Source organism: Ochotona princeps, chromosome 14, assembly GCF_030435755.1.
Source record: "Ochotona princeps isolate mOchPri1 chromosome 14, mOchPri1.hap1, whole genome shotgun sequence".
Classification (NCBI taxonomy): Eukaryota; Metazoa; Chordata; class Mammalia; order Lagomorpha; family Ochotonidae; genus Ochotona; species Ochotona princeps.
Window position 1 is genome coordinate 6,694,059 of NC_080845.1, and position 20,513 is coordinate 6,714,571.

General features: G+C 44.3%; 1 protein-coding gene across 6 annotated transcripts in view; it reads left to right on the plus strand.

Annotated features, from left to right (window-relative positions):
* MAPKAP1 (MAPK associated protein 1) overlaps positions 1 to 20,513 on the plus strand; it is a 220,409-nt gene that overhangs the window by 113,630 nt on the left and 86,266 nt on the right. For all 6 annotated transcript variants that reach the window (XM_058672119.1, XM_058672117.1, XM_004593568.4 and 3 more), the window contains one exon: positions 16,326 to 16,435. In XM_058672119.1, coding sequence (XP_058528102.1) covers positions 16,326 to 16,435 — 110 coding nt within the window. The remainder of the gene's footprint in view (positions 1 to 16,325; positions 16,436 to 20,513) is intronic.

Below are 20,513 nucleotides of genomic sequence, written 5' to 3' on the forward strand. Positions count from 1 at the left end.
AGATCCAGCTGCAGTTAGAGTCCCTCCCGAAGTCTGTCCCTTCAAAGTAGTGCGGAGTTACAAGGTGTGTGTGACATGGGCAGCACCTACAGTGTGCTGTGCTGTTGGCTGTGATCTCCGTTCATGACAGTCCCAGCACTGCTGCTGCCACTCCTCTTTGTTGCCTACACTGACAATGAAGGAAATGCTAACCATCAAGAAGAGAAACAGTTTCTGCACATTGAAAGCTCCCGAGCTCCTGAGTTTTCAGCCGCATGGCCCCATTGTGAACGGAGGTTCCAGCATTCAGGCCTGGCACTCTAAACCTGGCTTTTTTTTTCTCCTTTTTTTGACAATTTTAGTTAATTAGGGCACAAAGGTTCAAGGGTTATAGAAAAGTGGGTAAGACTATTATTTCCACACATTTTTTTCCTGTATCAGGGATAAAGGGAGATGCCCCACCCAGTCTCCCACCCTCCCCAGGTCCCGGATGTGGGGCATGCTCCAGGGGTCCTGCTCAAGTTGTGTTCATTGTTCAGCAGTTCTGAATCGCTGCCAATCTCGCCATTCCAAGCACGATGAGGTCGCTGCAGAATCCACTGGTTGGCATAGTCCATCTTAGAGTCTTCGTTTGCCCTGTTTTTCACTGCCAACATATGGCTGGTAACCCTGGCTTTTAAAAGCTGGGCTGCCTTGCCAGTCCTGGCCATCTCCCGGGAACAATAGTGTTCCCTTTGGCACCCCCTGCTGCTCGGAGTCAGCAAATTCATCATCCAGGAAAAGGATTGCTTCCCCAGACCTTTTCCCCGTCTCTTTAAAACATACTGCCTCTGTTTGAAATTTGAACTGCAAATAGGGTTGAGCTGCATCTGATCCTTGAGTGTGTGGGGTCTCTCAACCAGTGAGCAAAGAGAACAGCAAGATGCCTGGGAGCAAGCCAGGAGTGTCCCTGGGCCTCCCCAGGTCACCTCAGCCCTGTCTGGCCATGTGTGCATCAGCAAGGGTTTCCCACCTTTTCAGAGGCACAGAGTAACAACCTCAGCGTGTACTCAGAACTGCAGGTTTGCTAAGACCACGCCATCTGATTTAACTCCTTTTAGTGATGTATAATTATTTTCTTGTGAATACACACACATAACTGTTTCTCTCCCAGTATACTTAGAATTTTGCATTAATTGTACTTAACATTAGAAATATTTTGATGTTTGTTCTTCATTCCTACAACCTGTATTATGTGCCAAAGATCTAGGCAGGGACAGCCGCACTCTCCTGGAGATTACTCTCTAGTGGGGCGACATAGTTGTAAAAAAATAATTAAAATGGGATAAGCAAAATAAATGGAAAGTTGTGGGGGTGAGAGAAAGCCTATCACAAAATGCTTGGACTGTCCCTTGCTTTGGCTTCCCTGAGTAACTGCTGTGCAGCTCACATGTGTCCCTCTCATTTCCTCTGAGTTGGAGACAAGAGAGGCAGTTGAAGCTTCATTGGAATCTCACTTTTTATTGATAAAAATCCTCTAAAAAGTGTATCAGTTCATGCTACCAGCAGGATTCATAAAACTTGTTTCAGTTTTATTAACACTTTTCAAGATGTTGTCATTATGGTTCTTTCCTTTTTTAAAAATATTTATTTGAAAGGCAGATGTACAGAGAGAGAAGAAAGAGGGAGAGAGATCTTCCATCTGCTGGTTCATCCCCCAAAGGGCCGCAACGACCAGAGCTGAGCTGATCCAGAGTCAGGAGCTTCCTTTGGGTCTCTCACGCAGGTACAGGGGCCCAAGGACCTAAGCCGTCCTCGACTGCCTTCCCAGGCCACAAGCAGGGAGCTGGATGAGAAGTGGACCAGCTGCCACACGAACTGGTGCCCATATCAGATGCCTGTGCTCGAGGGGGAGAATTGACCAATTGAACCAACACACTGGCCCCAGCCTTTTTCTGTTTTAAAAGGTTTTTGTAATGGCATTTCTGTAGTTTTCACTTTTATTTTTTTATTGTTAAGAATTGTTAATAACTGACAAGAAGAAGATTACTCCTTAAGAATTAAGAAGTGATTATAGCAATCTTTTGAACTGGAAATGCTTTGTAAAGCCAGAGCATATGAAAGGAGATGGACCTAGTTGCCATCCCCAGATGCCTTGCTGAAGGCAGGAGCTGAGAGCCAGCAGCCTGATCTGCACATTAGCAGGAGGCTGGAATCAGGAGCTTGAGCTCAGTGCTGCCCAAGCACTTCTTAATGAGGTGCATGTGTCTCACCCTCGGCCCAACGCCCTGCAAATCAGAGCTTTACAGTGGCTTGGGACTGGGGCGGAGATATTTATACCTCCCAGGAGAAGCAGCTGAGGCGCCTGCCCACCCCACCTTCTGCAGAGGAGGAGGCAGAGAATTAACGGTGGCTTTAAACTTGGTGCTGGGTTGGGCCCGACGGCATGACCTGGCGGCTGGGGGTCCTTGCCTTGAACACCCCGGGATCCCATATGGGCGCCGGTTCTAATCCCGGCAGCTCCACTTCCCATCCAGCTCCCTGCTTGTGGCCTGGGAAAGCAGTCAAGGACGGCCCAAAGCTTTGGGACCCTGCACCCGCGTGGGAGACCCAGAAGAGGTTCCTGGTTCCCGGCTTCGGATTGGCGCGCACCGGCTGTTGCGGCTCACTTGGGGAGTGAATCATCGGATGGAAGATCTTCCTCTCTGTCTCTCCTCCTCTCTGTATATCTGACTTTGTAATAAACTGAATAAATCTTTAAAAAAAAAAAAAAAAACTTGGTGCTGGGTTTTGGTTTTTTAATACCTCCTGAATCCCTACTCCCAAACTCACACATACACTTCAATCCTTTTTCTGTTTTAAAGTTCAAATGAGTTTGACGTGTCTGGAGTGTTTCTGAAAACATGAAGTAAAATGAAATTTTTTTATGTGAACATTCAGCACAAAAATGTCAGTAATTTTTTTCCTCAGTTGTCTGATGAAATAATAGATTATTGACCACTTACCCTGTGGGTATTTTGTTTTTGTTTTCACAGTCTCCCATTCACATGCTTTCTGTTCTGTAATTTAACTTGGAAAAACTCATCCTGCAAATGCAGGGCAGAGAGATCTTCCGAGTGTGTCTTGAATTTTACAGAAGAAAACCCCAGCAACATAAGTGACGCCATTGCTGTCTCCATTTCCCTCATCTGATCCTTGCGTCTCTCTCCTAGTAGCGACGCAGAGAGGGGGCAGAGTAGCTGGGAAGGCATTGAAATAGGCTTGACTACATGGAGTGAACTAGTATTTACTAACAGCCAACCACGCATATGTCGTCTCACTTAACCTTAGGTAGCCAAGTTTTTATTATGACCAGTTAAAAGACCTAGAGACTAAGACTGAACTGTGTTTTCTCCAGCTTGGACTTGACCCTGTTTCTAACTCTGAGTCTAGACCCTTTCCAACACTGTGCTTGGAAATGAGGGCAGGGGCTTAGTGATTCAGGCAGGTCCCGCTGTCGCAAGGCACACATTCAGCTGCTGTGTGCAGTAGGTGAGAGCACATTGGGTTCCAGAGGCGCACTGCATGGATGCCCATGCTGACCTGGCTGTTGCTGGGGTGCGTGCCTGTGGATGGATTACTTGGTTCTTCTGTGGCTCAGTTAAATGGAGGTGAGGACTGAATGGCCTAATATATGTAAAGAACTTCAAACAGTACCTGGCATCTGTAGGTGCCATCTTAAATGTTGGCTTCTGTGAGTGTTGTTATTAATCAGCTGACCCTGTGAGGGTAGGAGCTGCATCATCTGTGCGCCCACAGTGCCGAGCATGGCTCCATTACTCTAACAGTACTAAGTAGATAACTGCCTGGCCTTGTTGCTTATCTGTATGTCTCTTCTGCCTGTTCTTAGAGCATTACTGCAGAGGAAGGGAAGAGTTAAGGTGAACATTGCTTAGCTTAACTGGAAAAAAAAAAGGCAAATTGGAATAACTTATTGAACCGAGGCAGGTTTTAGCCGTTTTGTTATTATAATACTATTTGAACAGATACAAATACAGAAATTTAGTTATAAGGGTCTGCAATTTCCTAGCTATAAATTCCATGTTTTATACAGCTTCATTAAGATTACCATTAAACTCAACCAGAACTATCATATCAATGAGGCATGAAGAAACAGCTTCTGGGCAACAGGTGTTGTTTCTCTGAAATTAAGTTGCTGATGTTTGGTTAAAGGGAAGCTAAATATTGTACTTGTCAGCTTGTGTCTTTTGATTTAATTTTTAAGGATTTATTTATATATTTCAAAGTCAGAATTAAAGAACGGAGGGGAGAGACAGAGAAAGAGGGTTTCCATCTGTTTGTTCATACTCCAAATGGCCGCAGTGGCCAGAGCTGCACCAGACCAAAGCCAGGAGCTTCACCAGGTCTCCTACATGGGTGGAAGGGCCACCCCAAACACTTGGGCCGTCTTCCACTGCTTTTCTCGGGTCGTTAGCAGGGACCTGGATCAGAAATGGAACAGCTGGGACTTGAACCAGGGCTCATACGGATGTGGGCATTGCAGGCAGCAGTTTTTTCTGTTATACCATAATGCTGCCTCCGGTTTCTTTTGACTTTTATATAAAGCATCGTGATTACCATATTGTTGTCCTTTATAACAATGAATCTATTTCTAACTACCCATATTTTAAATGGTTTTTGCTAGGAGAAATCTCTGCATTTGTCCTGCCATATTTTCCAGTTGATTTTGTTTTTTCCAGAAATTTTCACTTGAAAACAAAGTTCCATATCTGAGAGAGTACTCCCCAGTTTTGCCCCCTGCTCCCCAGTTTTGCCCCATGCTTCTTTGCCTGATGTGCACTGGGTTCTTGGCTTGACTAATCCCTAGCCACAGTGTGACTTGTGTGCTAACGAGCATAGCTCATCAGAGATCAGCAAGACTGTGCCATAGAAAACATGGGCCGACTGATTTCTCTAACCATTCTGTTTATCCAGCAAACTGCATGTGGCTTGCAATGATACCATGTGGCCTTTTCTAAGCTGGCCAATGGTGTTAAGTAACTAGCCTTTGGATCACACACCTTCTCCCCACCAGCTGACCTGAGGCCCTGGCCAACTTTCTGTTAAGGTCTAGGTAGTCCGTATTCTAAGTTTCTGCATTGGCTAGGAAGGTAGCGATAGATGATGCTAAGCAAATGGGCATGGGCTACATCTGTTCACTCATTTACCCAGTAAGCTCATTGCTTATTCACCACTATCTTTTGGGGCTATGTGGCTCTCCTGAATTTTTCTTCTTCAGGTTCTGATTTGGGGGTACCCAAATTGGATGGAAAATGGGGAACATGGAAGATTGCATCAATTTTATGTATACACAAAGGTACTTTGAAAGGCTTATAGAAAAGTAAAATTAAAGCACATTTATTTTGGTACAGAAAGAAATTTGAAATTTATGCAATTTTTTTTACAGAAATATGTGTTTTCCATTTACTCTTTGGAGACCCCTTCAAATATGGGTGTCCATTTAGAAATGCTTTAGACATAGATACAAACTGATAGAATCTTCATTAGATTAAAATCAAGCTTTTACATTCTGAAACAGCCTGAGAATTCACCTGTGGACTCCTCAGAGGTCTTGAACCTCAGAAAAAGATGGTGTGAGGATTAATTTAGCTCAGATCCTGATATGTAGGAAGTGTTACTATGTAGTTGCAATTCTTACTCTGTCAGATTTATCAATTTGAAAAATTTACACTAAGGTAAAAAGGGATTTAGCCTTCATTTGAGGTTTTTAATCATGTAATTAATATAGGTCCATTACTGAAAAATTAGGAAGTGGATCCATTTCTTCATACAAAAGAAAATTTTAAATTTCCCTTCATCTTTACCATGCAAGGATGATAAATTGTGGCATTGCATGTTTGTTTATAGCGTAAGAGAACTAGTTAGCTTAAATGACTCCATATGGGAAAGAAGCTGAAGGTGGAGGTCTTCAGAAGTTCTTACTGTAGCAGGACTGGGTGCAGCCTTCCCTCCATGCTTCTGGGGTCCCAGGAATCTCCTAGGACAACAAGTGGGATTCTTTGGCTCCTATTGCTGTTGGAAATGTTCTTTGTTACATTTTCCAACAGGATTGTTAGTACTTACTGGATGATTTCATCAGTAATTTGACAGCCAGGGCTGTGCCCGAGGGAAAGCATCAGAAGCACATGGCCGTTCTGGACACTTGGGCTGTGAACAGCACACAGAGGATCTTTCTTGCTGTCTCTGCTTCTCTCTACATCTGCCTTTCCAATAAAAATTAAAATAAATCTTTAATTTAGCAAGATAGATATAGAGTTATTAACAGTAACACCATGTTGGACTCAGCTTGGATACGTAAGTATTGATTTGCTTTTACAACGAAATGCTATGTATTTATTTAAAGTGAAGAGGGATATTGAATGACAAAATGTTTTTTGGTTAAAGTAAAAACATTGAAAATGATGGGGGAAATAATTGTCTTTTTTTTTAATTTATGCACCAACATAAATATCTTTTAATTCCAAGAAACAACAAAAAAGGTAGAAGTAGTAGTAGTAGCAGTAGTATGGTTGTCAGAAGAGGAGTGGATTAACTACTTTTAAATTAGGACCTTGATAATGGAAGCTGTCTCCTTTACCAAGTTCCTCCTGTCTGTTGCTATTTGTTGATTTTGGGCACAGTAAATGTCTATAGCAACAGAAGTCCCTAACTTGTCATGTTAAGCGTTGGTCATGTCTGGATATTGGGGTGTGGGAGGGGAAAGACGGGCACTAGGAAGAAAGAAAGTGAGTTAAGCTGCTACCTACGGTGCTGGCATCCCATATGAGTGCCAGTTCAAATCCTGGCTGTTCCACTTCCAATACAGCATCTCTGATAATGTATGTGGGAGAGTAACAGAAGATGGCCCAAGCACCCATGAGGAGATACAGAGGAAGCTCTAGGCTCCTGGCTTCAGCAAGACACAGCTTCAGCAACTAGGGCCACTTGAGGAGTGAACAAGTGGGTGGAAGGTCTCTCCCTCTGTCTTGCCTCACTCACTGTCTCTAACTCTGCATTTAAAGTAAATACATGCATCTTTTAACAACAATAACAAAAAGAATGAAAGGATTGTGGTCTGGCCTGCAAAACCAGATGTAGAGCTGGGTGTCAAGTCATGCCGGGAATTGCTCTTTGCCGGCAGTGGCCAAGCTAAAGCCTGCTGCTACTTTAGACTGTAGGACAGAGAGAACAGTGCTTGAGTTGTGTCTGGTCCATCTCCTTCTCCACTGATGCGCATTTGTGAAGCTGAATTAAGCTCACAAATGGCAATAAAAAGACAACTGTGGTGATATCATGACGTTCCTTGTGTTGGCATTCAAGTTTCACACTGAGACCCTGCTCTGGAGAGGAGACTCAAAAGCAAGAAAAGTCAAGGTCAGAGAAATGGCCCCCTAGATCACATGTCAGGAGAAGCAGCTAACTGTCCTCCCATTATGTGGTGTCCATAAAATGACTCATCTGTTAAGGTGAATGTGGGAAAGGAACCCAGACATGCAGAGCAAAGGCAGTCATTTGGGGTGTTGATCTTAGGGGAAGAACCATCACGGAGTCAGTGGAGTGGCTAAGCCTGGAGTAGGGCTGCCTCAGGCCATGTGGCCCATGCAGCTCCCACAGGTGGCCCTGGCTCCTCTGGGCTGCACCGGAAGGGAAGAGTGAGCTGCTTTCTCAGAGGCACACTCTCGGGCCTCTTAGAATTAATTGCTTTTTCCTCAGTGAGGGCTTGTCTAAAGGGTGTGCAGTTGTCATTTGCCTTTTTTTTTAAGGAGAAGTAAATTTATTTTTGAAAAGCAAAGTTGAAGGATAACTGAAAGAAAAAGAGATCTTCCATTCACCAGTTCACTCCCCAGATGCTGAGTGAACAATTGAGAGCTGGCCAGGACAAAGCCGCACACCAGGAGCGTCATCGTGGTCTCCCACGTGGTTGTAGGGGCTCGAGCAGTTGGGCTGTCTTGCACTTCTTACCCAGGTGTGTTAACAGGGAGCTGGGTTGGAAGTGGAGCAACAGGAGCCCAAAATGGCTTCCATGTGCGATGTTGGAGTCAGCCACCTAACCCACCAGCCAGGATGCTGATCCCTACTGTGCCTTGATGGTGTCTCCTGAGTAGTCCCTGGATGTATGCCGTCTGCTGGAAGCCTGTCCTCCTCTTGTGGCCTCTTCTGGAGAAGGAAATGAGCATTTTTGTGCACTCACTGACGCTGATGCCTCTAGGAGACATTGACTCATTTATTTCATATATAAGCAATTCATATAGAACCTGAGAATCAAATTCAGGGGGTTACTTCCCCAAGGTCATACTATTTGGGAGAGGCATGGCTAACATAGGAAAAGGAATGAAGGAAGATGCCTGTGTTCTGTAAGCAGGCCTGGCCACATGGTATAAATTATCCTGGTTAGTTATTGTTTGCTCCAGTCATGGAGGACCAACTGTGTGTTGTTTCTTTTCATACTGTTGTATTAGCAAACATTTTCATTGTCCAGATTGTCCTCGTGTGTGGAAATGTAACATACGCAGCCTGTTTAATTTTGTATTTGTAAATCTGACTTGATTTCCTTTTTGGCAACAGCTACTGTCTAGAGAAAAGAAAAGATTTTTCTTTGTGTCTGTTTAAAATGACAGACATATTGAAGCAAGTAATCGATGGAAAGCATTAATTACGTACTTCTAAGAATTTAAAGGTCAGACAAGCTAAATATGTATGTTTTGCTCATTAGAATGTCTATTGAAACTGTGCCAAGATTCACTTTATTCTTACAATAAAAGGACCTAGCCATCAACTGTTTTTGGTATCGAAAGAGTATACTAGATTGTTGGTTTCATTACAGTATACCTTAAAAGTTTAGGACTCACATTTCTGACATTAATGTGATTTGTTTTGTGACACACCCCCTTTGGCCATGTTTAGTTCCTGTGTCTCGTTTTGATTTTCTCTCTTCTCCCCTTGGCTTATGTTGGAGTCTGTCAGCTGCTGCAATGTCAATGTACATGTCAGGCTAGTGACTTGTAATGTTTATTAATACAATGTCAGTCTCGCTGTGGAAAAAACTGAGAGGCTTCTCAGAAGGTTGCGATAGAACGAAGCGTTTGATTTCCCAAATCCTGTCTGCACTGCATGGTGAATACGTTCTCAGATGTTATGCAGTTCACTGACCTGACAGTTATGGAACCCCGCCTGGGACCCCATTTCAGCAGGACATATTTGAACAGAAACAGTTTGCAAAACTTTACACACTTAAACTCCTGCCAAGGCAAACTGTTAGCCACTTGAGTTTGTTATAAATACCCAGTGGCAGTGGTTGGAAGTAACCCACGGTGTGTTTTATATTCTAAACTGAATGTGAATGTCTTTGCGGTTATATAGAGTAGTAAATAATTGAGTTTGATTAGGGAGAGGGACCTCATTATCCCCCACCTGTGCCCAGCTGGAAGGGGAGGGTCGAAATGAAGCCATTAGCTGTCTCTCTTACTGGCATCTCAAAGAGCTCAAATACATCTGTGTCTTATTTTCTTTTCTGGCACAATCAGTCGAGCAAGCTAAGCAGGCATGACCGGATTTGGCAAGTCCCAAGGACTCTGGCCAAGATGCACAAGGAAAAGGCGCAGGGCAGTCATTGTGGTTTCTCACTGCCCATTAGTCTAGCGAGTTATGTTTTTGGAAAATGTCTATTTTGAAAAAGAGTACTTTGTCCAATGTCAAACAGTGCATGCTCACACAATACACTTTGATCTATTTCAAAAAATTCAGTCAGCGCTTGGGAAGCAAACTGGCATTCACACTGGTGTAAACTCTCTTTACAGATGAAGTCATACCCACAGGACTCACTTCAAAGTGCATGTGCTGCAGCTATTAGAAAGCTTTCTTATACTCGTATGTTTTCATTTTGCGCCTTAAAGCATAAGAGAATGAGCACGTGCGGAGCTGCGGCCCGAGAAGGCGGGAAGGAGAGAAGTGTGGCTCCGTCACTGTAATAACCTGGTCAGGACTGGGACGTGCGCACTGCCCTTGGCTGCCTCCTTCCTGCCGCTGCACAGAGACCAGGCTCATGAAAAGATGGCAGTTCCCAAGGTCTTCAACAGTCGAGCAGGTTGCATGGTTAATCAAAGGGTTGGGGCATTCAGGATCAGCCTCAGTTTGAGGGTGGAGGCTGAGCCTTGTCCAGATAGGCCCATGGCTCCAGTCTGCAGTGTGCTCCCTGGAGGCCTCCCTACCCAGAGGCTGACCCTCCCATCTGGGCCGCAGGGGAGTTTTAGCAACACAGAGTCTCAAATGCAGCTGGCAAAGTTCAAGTCCTGATCCCTCCAGGACTTATTAGTAGCTGTGTAACTTCTCATCTGATTGTGTATCTTCGGGCAAGTGGCTAACCATCTCATATTAAATATGTTTATGAAGAAAAGCCTAGGATTGTTATAGTCACTTTTTCTTATTAAGCAGTTATGTGACCGGTATAATGGTAAATAGCTTTAGTAGTGTACAGTCTTCACAGCAATCTTACAATCACCGAGGAGTACTGTTATCACCCATCATATAAAAGAGAACACACCATTAGGATGAGTCAGTGGTTTACCCAAGGTAGGTGGAGCTCGAATGCCAAACCAGGGCTACTTTATTCTAGAGCTTGCTGTGCTCCTCCGCTTGCTGATGTGGCCTGAAGCTCAGCAGTTGCTGTGTTCTGAGACTTCTCTGACTTCCTCCCTTCTGCATGCCAGGGTGAAGCTCTTCCAAGCTGGCCTCAGTATTTGTGCTAATCACATGAAACTCTAGTTGTTGGCTTCTTTGTAGTTTCTCTCCTACTGCATAGTGCTACTTGGGTTACAGATCATATGACTGATTTCTGAATCCAAAATAGAATGCTTCATAGATGAGCAGCCTCAGGTAAATTCACTAGTGCCTCTTATAGTTCCTATAAATGTATAAAATGATACTAATTTTAGGATTGAATGCATGAATGTATAGGGATACATCGTTATAGTACTTTTTAATGTTTATTTTCATCCACTTGAATGAGCAATAAAATGACAGAGTAGTCTTCCATCTGCTGGTTTAATTCCCAAATGCCCACAACAGCCCGGGCAGGGCCAGGCCAAAGTCAGGAGCCCACAACTCCATCAGAGAGTCCCACATGCGTGGCAGGGGCCCAAGCCACCTGAGCCATCACTGTCACCTCCCAGGATGCACTAGCAGAAAACTGCCTTCAAAGTGGAGTAGCCAGGACTTGAACCTAGCACTCCAGTAAGGGATGTTGGCATGCCAAGTGGGGGCTTAACCCACTGCATGACAGTGCCTACCCCCAGATATTTTTTTGAGATTTATTTTATTTTTATTGGAAAGACATATTTACAGAGAGGAAATACAGAGAAAAAGGTCTTGCATCCACTGGTTCACTCCCCAAACAGCCACAACAGCCAGAACTGAGCCAATCCGATCCTAAGCCAGGAGCTAGGAACTTCTGAGTTTCTCATGCAGGCACAGAGTCCCAAGGTTTTGGACCATCTTCTGCTGCTTTCCCAGGCCACAAGCAAGAACCTAGATGGGAAGTGGAGAAGCCAGGACACAAAATGTCACCCACATGGGATCTCAGTGCATGCAATAGGCAAAGATTTTATTTTATTTTTTTTTTAAAGATTTTATTATTATTGGAAAGCCGGATATACAGAGAGGAGGAGAGACAGAGAGGAAGATCTTCCATCCGATGTTTCACTCCCCAAGTGAGCCGCAACGGGCCGGTACGCGCCAATCCGATGCCGGGACCAGAAACCTCTTCCGGGTCTCCCACGCAGGTGCAGGGTCCCAAAGCCTTGGGCCATCCTCGACTGCTTTCCCAGGCCACAAGAGGGAGCTGGATGGGAAGTGAAGCTGCCGGAATTAGAACCAGCGCCCATATGGGATCCCGGGGCTTTCAAGGCGAGGACTTTAGCCGCTAGGCCACGCCGCTGGGCCCATTAGGCAAAGATTTTAGCCACTAAGCCATTGTACCGCACCCTGTGCCCCCCCTCGATTTTTTTTTCAAATTTAAAGTACAGTGTTCAGTAAAGGGTCATTGCTGATATAGGTTATAGATCTCTTAACTACTTCTGAAACCAAAAGTACTCACTTTCAGACTTTGGGATATTTGCTAGGATGCAGTGAGTTATCTTGGAGATGGGACCCAAGTCCACACACGAAATTCACTTGTATTTCAGATACACCTTATACACCTAGCCTGAGGGTAACTTGATAGAATATGTTGAGTTTACCTGCATTTTGACTGTGACCGTCACACAGGGTCAACGGTGGAATTGCCCAGCAGTGGCATTATGTTGGCACTCCAAGTCTCAGATTTTGGAGCATTTCTGGTGTTGGGGTTCTGGATTATGGATGTTCAGCCTGTGTTATTATGCAGTTGTTAAACAGGGAACAATTTGTGCCATGTAAATAAAAACTCTGTTAATAAATCTCACTGAATTTCTTGGCAGCACTGCCATAATATCCTGCTTCCTTCATGCCTTTCCAAAACGATTGAGTTAAGCTAAAGTGGAACAGACCTACTTGTCTTTCACTTCTCAAATATGAGAGCCAGATAACTGAGTCTGGGGGCTCCCCTTTGGGTTTCAGGGAGGGTTCTGTGCAAGGCCCAGAGGCTACTCTCTGACCACATCCCCCAACTGCACCCACCAAGCCTACAAATCACATTTTAATGCCCTTGCTGCTATGTACATACAATCACTGCTGAAATCCATCCCCCAGTAACACTTTCTGCTTAGGAGAGAGGGCAGAGAGGGCTGAATAGGACCACTTCCTTTGGGGTGATGACTTGGAACAAGGGAAACGAAAGACAGCTAATTGGTGAACTCCGTTTGCTCCTCATCACTTATCCTCAAGGTGCTTTTGTAGGGAAGTAACCTCTCATTTCACAGAGGTTGCCCTGAACTGGGGCAGTGGGGTTCAGATCCAGATGTTCACTGCCTGCTCATGAGTCTTCCTCTCTGCCATGCTGCCTTTCAGCGTGGGTCCTGTGGCTGACCACATGTCCCTGGGAATAGAGTCCAGGCTGTTCAGATGCAGCACTCTGTCAGCGTCACCAATGGTTTCCTGCTGAGCACAGGAACGCCCATCATGATGGGTCCCGGCTGGTATCAGAGCGTCTTGGTGCTAACAGAGCACGGGGACAGAGCTGAATCCCTCAAGTGAGTAATCTCTTCTTAAAATGCCTGTGCGTTTTTCAGCGTTACAAGACTTGACAAGACCTTGCTCTGAATTGACTGAAGCACTCCTGGCGGCATTCTGTCAGCTCCCTAAAGTGGAATTTCATTCTGGACCCAGCGCAGGCAGCTGCTTTTGCTTGGTGCCCCCAGAATGCCCTCCTGCTGGGGACCCTGGAGCAGTTTCTGAGCCCAGACCCTGAATCTGGGTGGAACCCCTCCTGGTCACCCAACACAGGCCAGAGCTCAATCAGTGAGCCAGGACTGGGAGCACCCTGCGTCTCGCCACCAGCATTTCACCATGACCACTGTCTTCTCATCAGGTCCAGTGCATTGTGTGTAATAAAAGCAGGATTAAAAGATGTGTTTCAGTAGACATTTTAGAAAGCACACCAAAAGATCCTGGATGTAAAGAAGGGAGGCATAAAACTCAGGGCATGTACAAGCAGGCTGAGAATTGCAGGAACCTGTCTCCGATTCCCCCGGACTACCCTGGAGTGTGAGCCAGCAGTGGCAGTGGGCAGCTGCTGGGAGCACAACACCTTCTGGCCCCTGAAGTCTCCGAGATGAAACGCTGTGCCTTTCCCCGCCACACTGTAGACTTGGATTGTGTTGGTCTGGAGGGAAAGGGGCAGGCCTAGGTCAGACTCTCCACAACTTCCTTCCAATCTAGAGGAGTGTGCAGGACACTGGTACAACCTCTTTCCCCTTGTAATGCACGCATTTTTACAGAATTGGAGCCCCAGAGTGAGACACTGAGCTCCTGAAGGCACATTCCGAGCGCCGCGCGTGCCCCTTGTCGTCGCCGTTGTTTTCATTTTCCTCTCATGAACCTTGCTACCCTGGCTTCAGCACGGAGGCTGTAAAGGAAGATGGAGAGCCGAGTTACCTCGAAATGATCACTATCGTTAACATTCACGGGTGGTTCACTTATCATTCCTGACTGCACAGACATGGCAGCCGCTCGGAAGCGTCCGCAGGTGTAGCGTGGTGATACATATTACATTGTGCCACAATGGATTTATGTATTCTGTAACAAAAGAAAAGTGTAATGAAAAAATACAGAAGGTAATCCTTTATTCCTCCACCACACAATTTATCAGTAATGCCTGTGGATGATAAGTGCCAGGGATTTCCTCTGCTTGCTTTAACCTTGTCACCCAGGTATGTTTTGGTAAAATGACAGAAAAATACAGACTAGGGATTTTCCTCTGTTCAAAAATCTTTTAAAAGGACACTTCTAATTTATGGAAGTTAGGCCAAGCACAAGGCTTTCTTTTGAGCTTTTAGTGTGGCTTTGCTGAAAAAGATAAATGTGTGGACTCAGAATAATGCTCTCAGGCAACAGCGGATTAGGAGAGAGCGTAAGCAGTTTTACGATCTGACCACAGTCTGGGATAGCTCGGGTGGAACCCAGGCAAGGCAGATGGTGGCTCGGGAGGCCAAAGCCAGGACTAGTTGGTTAGTCCTGAAGAACTTGTGTTCCCTGTTAGGCCCTGCTCATCCATCGCCCAACATACTGTCACAGATGGAGCACACCGACTTCTGAGGAGAAAGCAGGGAGGGCAAACTGAACGTGCCTGATTGGCATTAGTTCCCAACACACACTGGCCTGGCGCCAGTGCAAATACCCTCTAGTTTATAAATGCACAGGGCACTTTACATTGCGCTATTCTTGCCAAGTATCACTTACTGCCTCGCTCCCTAAATATAGGGTTTTTTTTTAAGAGCTATTTATTATTTTGCTTTGATCAGTAAAATAAACTTCTAAAGATTGTTCTGGGATGAGGTCCAGCTTCAGAGGTAAAGAATGGCTGGGACTCAGGTGATTCTGTAACAGAGTGTTCAGTAGAATTAGCTTGACAGTTCTCAGGCCTGCTGTTCGATAGCAAGAACAAGTTAAAATGGATGATTGTGCTGTCCAGACCAGTGCCGGCTTTTGCTTTTTAACAAATGGAGTGCCGCAGATTAAACAGTAAGCCGTATGGAGTGGGGGGTTGTGGAGACATCCCGGGACTAAGGGAAGCAAATCGGGTCCTTGGTTTTGAGATTAGGCGCTGGCCCCCACGGAGAACCAGCCTCCTGGTTGGGTTGAACTGAGGCTGTTGGCCCCTTCTAGCCTGTCATACTATCAGGAAGCCTGTATAGGGCTTAGCTTGGGACTTGGCTTTTCTTTCGTGTTTCTTGTCAGTGTGAAGTTCTGCCATGCGTTTTTGGCCATGTTCCCCTTTGAGATTCTTATAGAGAAGTGGGAATGCAACGAAGCTCCTTGTGGCAATTCCCATGTCCCATGGTTGGAAACTTGGGTCCCGTTTGTTACATTAGCTTTTTGGAATTGGCCTGTTTTGTTCCAGTGCCCAAGCACAGTGAGTAGTATTTGTGATACTTGCTTTTACAATGACTAGTCTTGGTGAAGTTATACCTCACCCAGGAGGTGGACTTCTGCTCAGAGAAAACATATGCCTTGGCTTGTTTCCTCTCTCTCTAGATGAAGGCCTTTTCCCCTCCCAGTTTAATTACGGTTAGAAATATATTGTTAGTATTTTGTCTTACAGCTGTGCTTCAGCTAGTATTTTGATTGTCTAGAACTAATACTGAAGCCATTCCTACTGTAATACATGGAAACAGTATGTTTCTGTATATACATATACTCATTTTACTAGCCAGTTAGGAAGAGCCTTTACTTCTCTACATACCAAATTCCTCTAGGATTATACACACACAGACACCCCCACCCCCACCGCCATGACACTTTCTCCCTGGGATCCCTGAGCTTATTAGAATGGTAGTGTCTGCCTGCAGTGACATCTACCGACACAAGCCAAGTTTACCAGTTGTCAGTCCTTGCTGTGGGACTCGGTTGAGAGCCGACATTAAGATCCTGAGGTGCCAGTGAGCCACACAGACCGATTTGTGGTCAGTGAAAAAAACCTTCTAACCCTGATCTCTCTTCCACTTGGAGCTGTATGCACTGGAATCTCCCACCCCCACCCCACATACCCTTAATTAGCAGTAGATTTATTCAACCTATTTTAAAATAATTGGCACTTTGAGTTACCTTTACCTTAAAACGTTCTGATATACTGTGAAGATCATCACATCGTCTCTGGTGACTGTCGGTGATGATTGAATCTTTGTCTCTTCCTGCAGAAATGCTGCTCACGGATTCTCCCTTATTCAGGTGGACAACACAAAGGTCTCCATGAAGGAAATCTTGCTAAAGGCAGTGAAACGAAGAAAAGGATCTCAGAAGATTTCAGGTGGGATAGTTAAGTCATACCTTGACGATAGAAGCCTCACCCTTAGTTGGAAAGGCTTAGGGTGTGTGTGAGAGAGACAGGGTGCATGTCTGGGGTCAGTACTGTAGAGGGTTTGGTTAGCAGATTTAGAGCAGACAGTTGGGAGGAGGTTTTTCAGCTGCCTTGGACCTCTGGAAGGGACTAGGTCAGGAGCGTATGTGAGAAGAGTATGTCCAGGCCATGTATGGATGGATGTCCTTAGTAATCTGTAGTAGATGAAGACAGAACTATTTGTACTAAGGATTAGCTGCTATAAAGATGTCTTGATAACTGAATCAATCCTGAACTTGAGTCACTGCTTTTAATTTCATGTTTTCACACAATTTTTCAGAATTTTTAGTTATTAGTATTAAGAGTGTGAAGGAGGGGAAAAATCTCTTCCATTTTACCTAGTGAGAACAACCTTTAGAATAGAAAGGTAAATTACTTGATGTGCATAAATATTTGTTATATCTGTAACTCCTCATTACCCAATTTAATGAAGAAAATAGGATGATGGTATTAGCTACGATGTTTGAAGGATATTAAAATATTGCCAGTATTGAGAAATAATTATTTTTGAAACAGCTCAAAGCTTTGTCACAGCACTGATAACATTAATATCAGTCTACCTGTATGTGTCAGATAGCTTTGTACATAAAGAGATTTCTGAAACACCTTTGATTTCACCTTTCGGGAATGGAGAAAGCATTGCTTAGGTGGAAGAAAATAGTTTTGTGTTCTCTTTAAGGGGAGGCATATAATCTGCTCCAGATTTAATTAGCTATCTACAGATGAAAGCTGAAGTTTTAATAAAAGTTGGAAGAGATAACACAGTGAAGGACACGGATGAGCTGTCTCAAGGCCATATTCCCGGGGAACGATAAGAGCTGTAAAAAATGGCAGAGGAGAGCAATTGAATGGAGCAATGAAAATCTGATTCTCATAAAAAAGGGGGAGAGAGAGATGCTGGTAGGGGCGGTTGTAGATGAGACCTGCTAGCGTCTGCAAGCAATTTGGATGCTTGCCAGGAGTCATTGTTCACCCTCGGCTGTGGCGGCTCCGTCCAGATGTGCCAACTGCACGTTTCGGCTTTTGCCAGCTGACTGCGCCGTTTGATAACCAGCTCTCTGGATGCCCATCACTGGCCGCAGAGATAGAATTAAATGATGATGATCTTCCCACAAGTTGGGAGAGGAAACAATGCATATAAATCTTGATTTCATCTCAGCGTGAGAAGTCTTTATCCATCATCACTCATAATGAACAAGTCGTTAGCTGGGATGAATGGTGTTCTGGTTTTTCCAAACACCTCTTTTGTTCATTTTTTGGGTGACTTTTATCCATTGCAAGGGGATCAAACCTCTTTGCATTTAGGGGATTATTGAGGAGGCGTAGTTTCTCCTTCCCTGAGGGAAGTAGACATATTGGGGTTCTGATTTCAATATAATAGGTTTTAAGCAGCTTCAGATATTTAAAAAATGTTTCCTAAGCGTTCTCCCTCCTTGAGGATCCTGGTTCTTTTATTTTATCCCCTAAATAGCAGATAGTTTTGTGATGTCATTTATTATGTTTTAAGAATACATTTTTCTGAATTGTTCAAGAAGGAGATAGAATTCTGCTGTCAGATTTTTTCAGACCATGAAACCCCTATCATTGGATTTCTGGGCTCCAACTAAGCCAGTGTATTTCCTTCTGTCCAGCCGTCTCTGTCCAGTCTTAGACCTGTTTGTGTCTGTGCTCGGCGTCCATGTTGCTCATACACACATTAATGTTCACCTTTGTATACACATCCCTGCCATTTCCATCAGAGCCCTTGCCATATCCTTGGCAAAGAGTTAGCTTTGTTATCTGAAAGGGGGAAAAGTGATCTGCATTATTTATTCCTGCTCATTCTAAAGAAGCCAATTGTGATTGATACAGTTACATAAATTACTGTCCATTTTCTTAATTCAAGAAGCTTTTCAAAATAAGAGGGTCTTTCTGTTTTATTACCTCTGGTCTCCTAAAGTAGAAAGATCGTGTAGATTTTTAGCAAAGGTACTAGCTAAAGGAAATAGGATGTATTTTGTTTGTGCTTTATATTATGAAGTGGATTTTTTCTGAAGAATCGTTAATTAAAACCAGAAAGTTCTCTTGTCATAGAAAGAAGTGCAAGTACATTTTCTTTAAGGAAAAAGAAAAATCTGTGCATGCTCTTGGTTGTAAAGTACAGCCCATTGTGGCACATAGACTTAGTTGGGGGCTTGGTGGGGACAGGCTCCAGGTTAATACTCATCCTGTGCTTTGGTTGTTGTTGGAAGACAACATGACAAAAAGTCAGAGAAAGACTAAGGGGGAGAGCTTTTCCATCCACTGGTTTTCTCCCTGGATGACCTCAGCAGCCAGGTCTGGACCAGGCCAAACCCAGGAGCCAAGAACTCTGTCCAGGTCTCTGCAGTTGGGTAGCAGGGACCCAAGAACTTTAGCCATCTTGTGCTGCCCCTAGGATGTACTTTAACATAAACAACACCGGAAGTGGAGGCCAGAATTGCCTGTAGCCATCACAAACTAGAAAGGGCAAGCTAGAATTTCTTCCAAGAACCTTGAAAAGAAAGCAACTTATTTTCAGGCCCTGTCTCCAGAATTGTGAGGAAAAAAATGTGTCTTTGAAAAAAAAAATGTGTCATAGACACACAAAATTAATATAACTCAAAGCTGTGCTTTGCTGTGTTCCTCCCATTCAAAGAAAGCAGAGAAACTGGGCACTGCACCCGCTGCAGCAGGGATGTGGGCGCTGCAGCAGGGATGTGGTCACAGCAGTGTGTGCCACGGTGCCCACCCCCAGCCTACATCTTCCCAGCCTTTGCCACGGAAGGCCTGTCAGTCTTGCATGCCCCATGTCTGGGACAGAGCTGCAGTGCTCAGACCTGTTCTCAGACAGCTTGTACCTGATTGACTACAGACAGTATTTGTTTCTTTGCTGCTTCCTTGAAGTGAGAAACGGGGAAGTACTGCTTGAGATTAACCCACACATGCCAGGCAGTAGCAGTGGTGTTTACCCTGTTCCCTAGAGGTGAGCTGTACAGAAACAGGATTCCAGACATCTTTTGACAGTACACCTCAGCTTGTTACCCACCAGGCTTTAACTTCCCTCATCTTTTTTCCAGACTGACCACAGAACCCTTCATTTAATAGTAGCAATAAATTCAGAGCTTAAACTATCAGATGATTAAATCAAGATGTGGGCTTAATGGTGGTCCTAATGTTTAAATACTCCTCTGTCCTTCCCTCTGGCACTCCTTCCCCAGTTTTCATTTGTAAAAAAATTAAAAGTGGTAGGTGTTTGAGCAAAAGAATTCTTTGTTTGGGGTAGATAGCCTTCCCAGCAGAACCCTTAGGACTGGTAAAATATTTTTCCTTTTTAGGAAAGCAGATACTTCTAACTGATCTAAATCTTTGACTTGCATTACTTGTAATTATTTCATCAAATCATAACTATTTATGAACACTGCAGGGTTTTTTCTGTTAATATTCATGTATTTAACTATAGTAGTCTTTTCACAGTACGTTCCAGTTATTTCTCTGCTAAATCCCATTTTTTACAAAAACCATTTTAAATGTCTCTTTTAAAGTATGGCTGAGCTTTTCATTTTATTACTGACCTATTTGACATTTGGAATCTATCCACCTTGGCAGAAAGTCCCCACTGTTTAAGAGCATTGTAAGTGGAGAATCCAGATTTAGAAGAACTGGATGAAACCTCTGCTACTTTTAATGGCTGGGTGGGTGTATTTTTGACACAGTGAAGAACAGCCTATTAAGTCCCTTTACTTAGCCAATAAAATAAACTCACCTATTATATAGTTAGTAAATGCCTTAGTTCATCAAGTTCTTCTGTCAATGTCACCCTCAAAAATGACCTTCTGAGCTCCTTAGTATTTTGAATTGTGGTTATTCAAAGATGTTACCCACCAACCTTCCTGCTCTGGGGAAGCGTGCTGGTGGGGATGGCACAAGTACCATTGAGCAACAGAGGACGTGAATTTCTTGTTAACACTGACACCTCCTGATCGGCAAA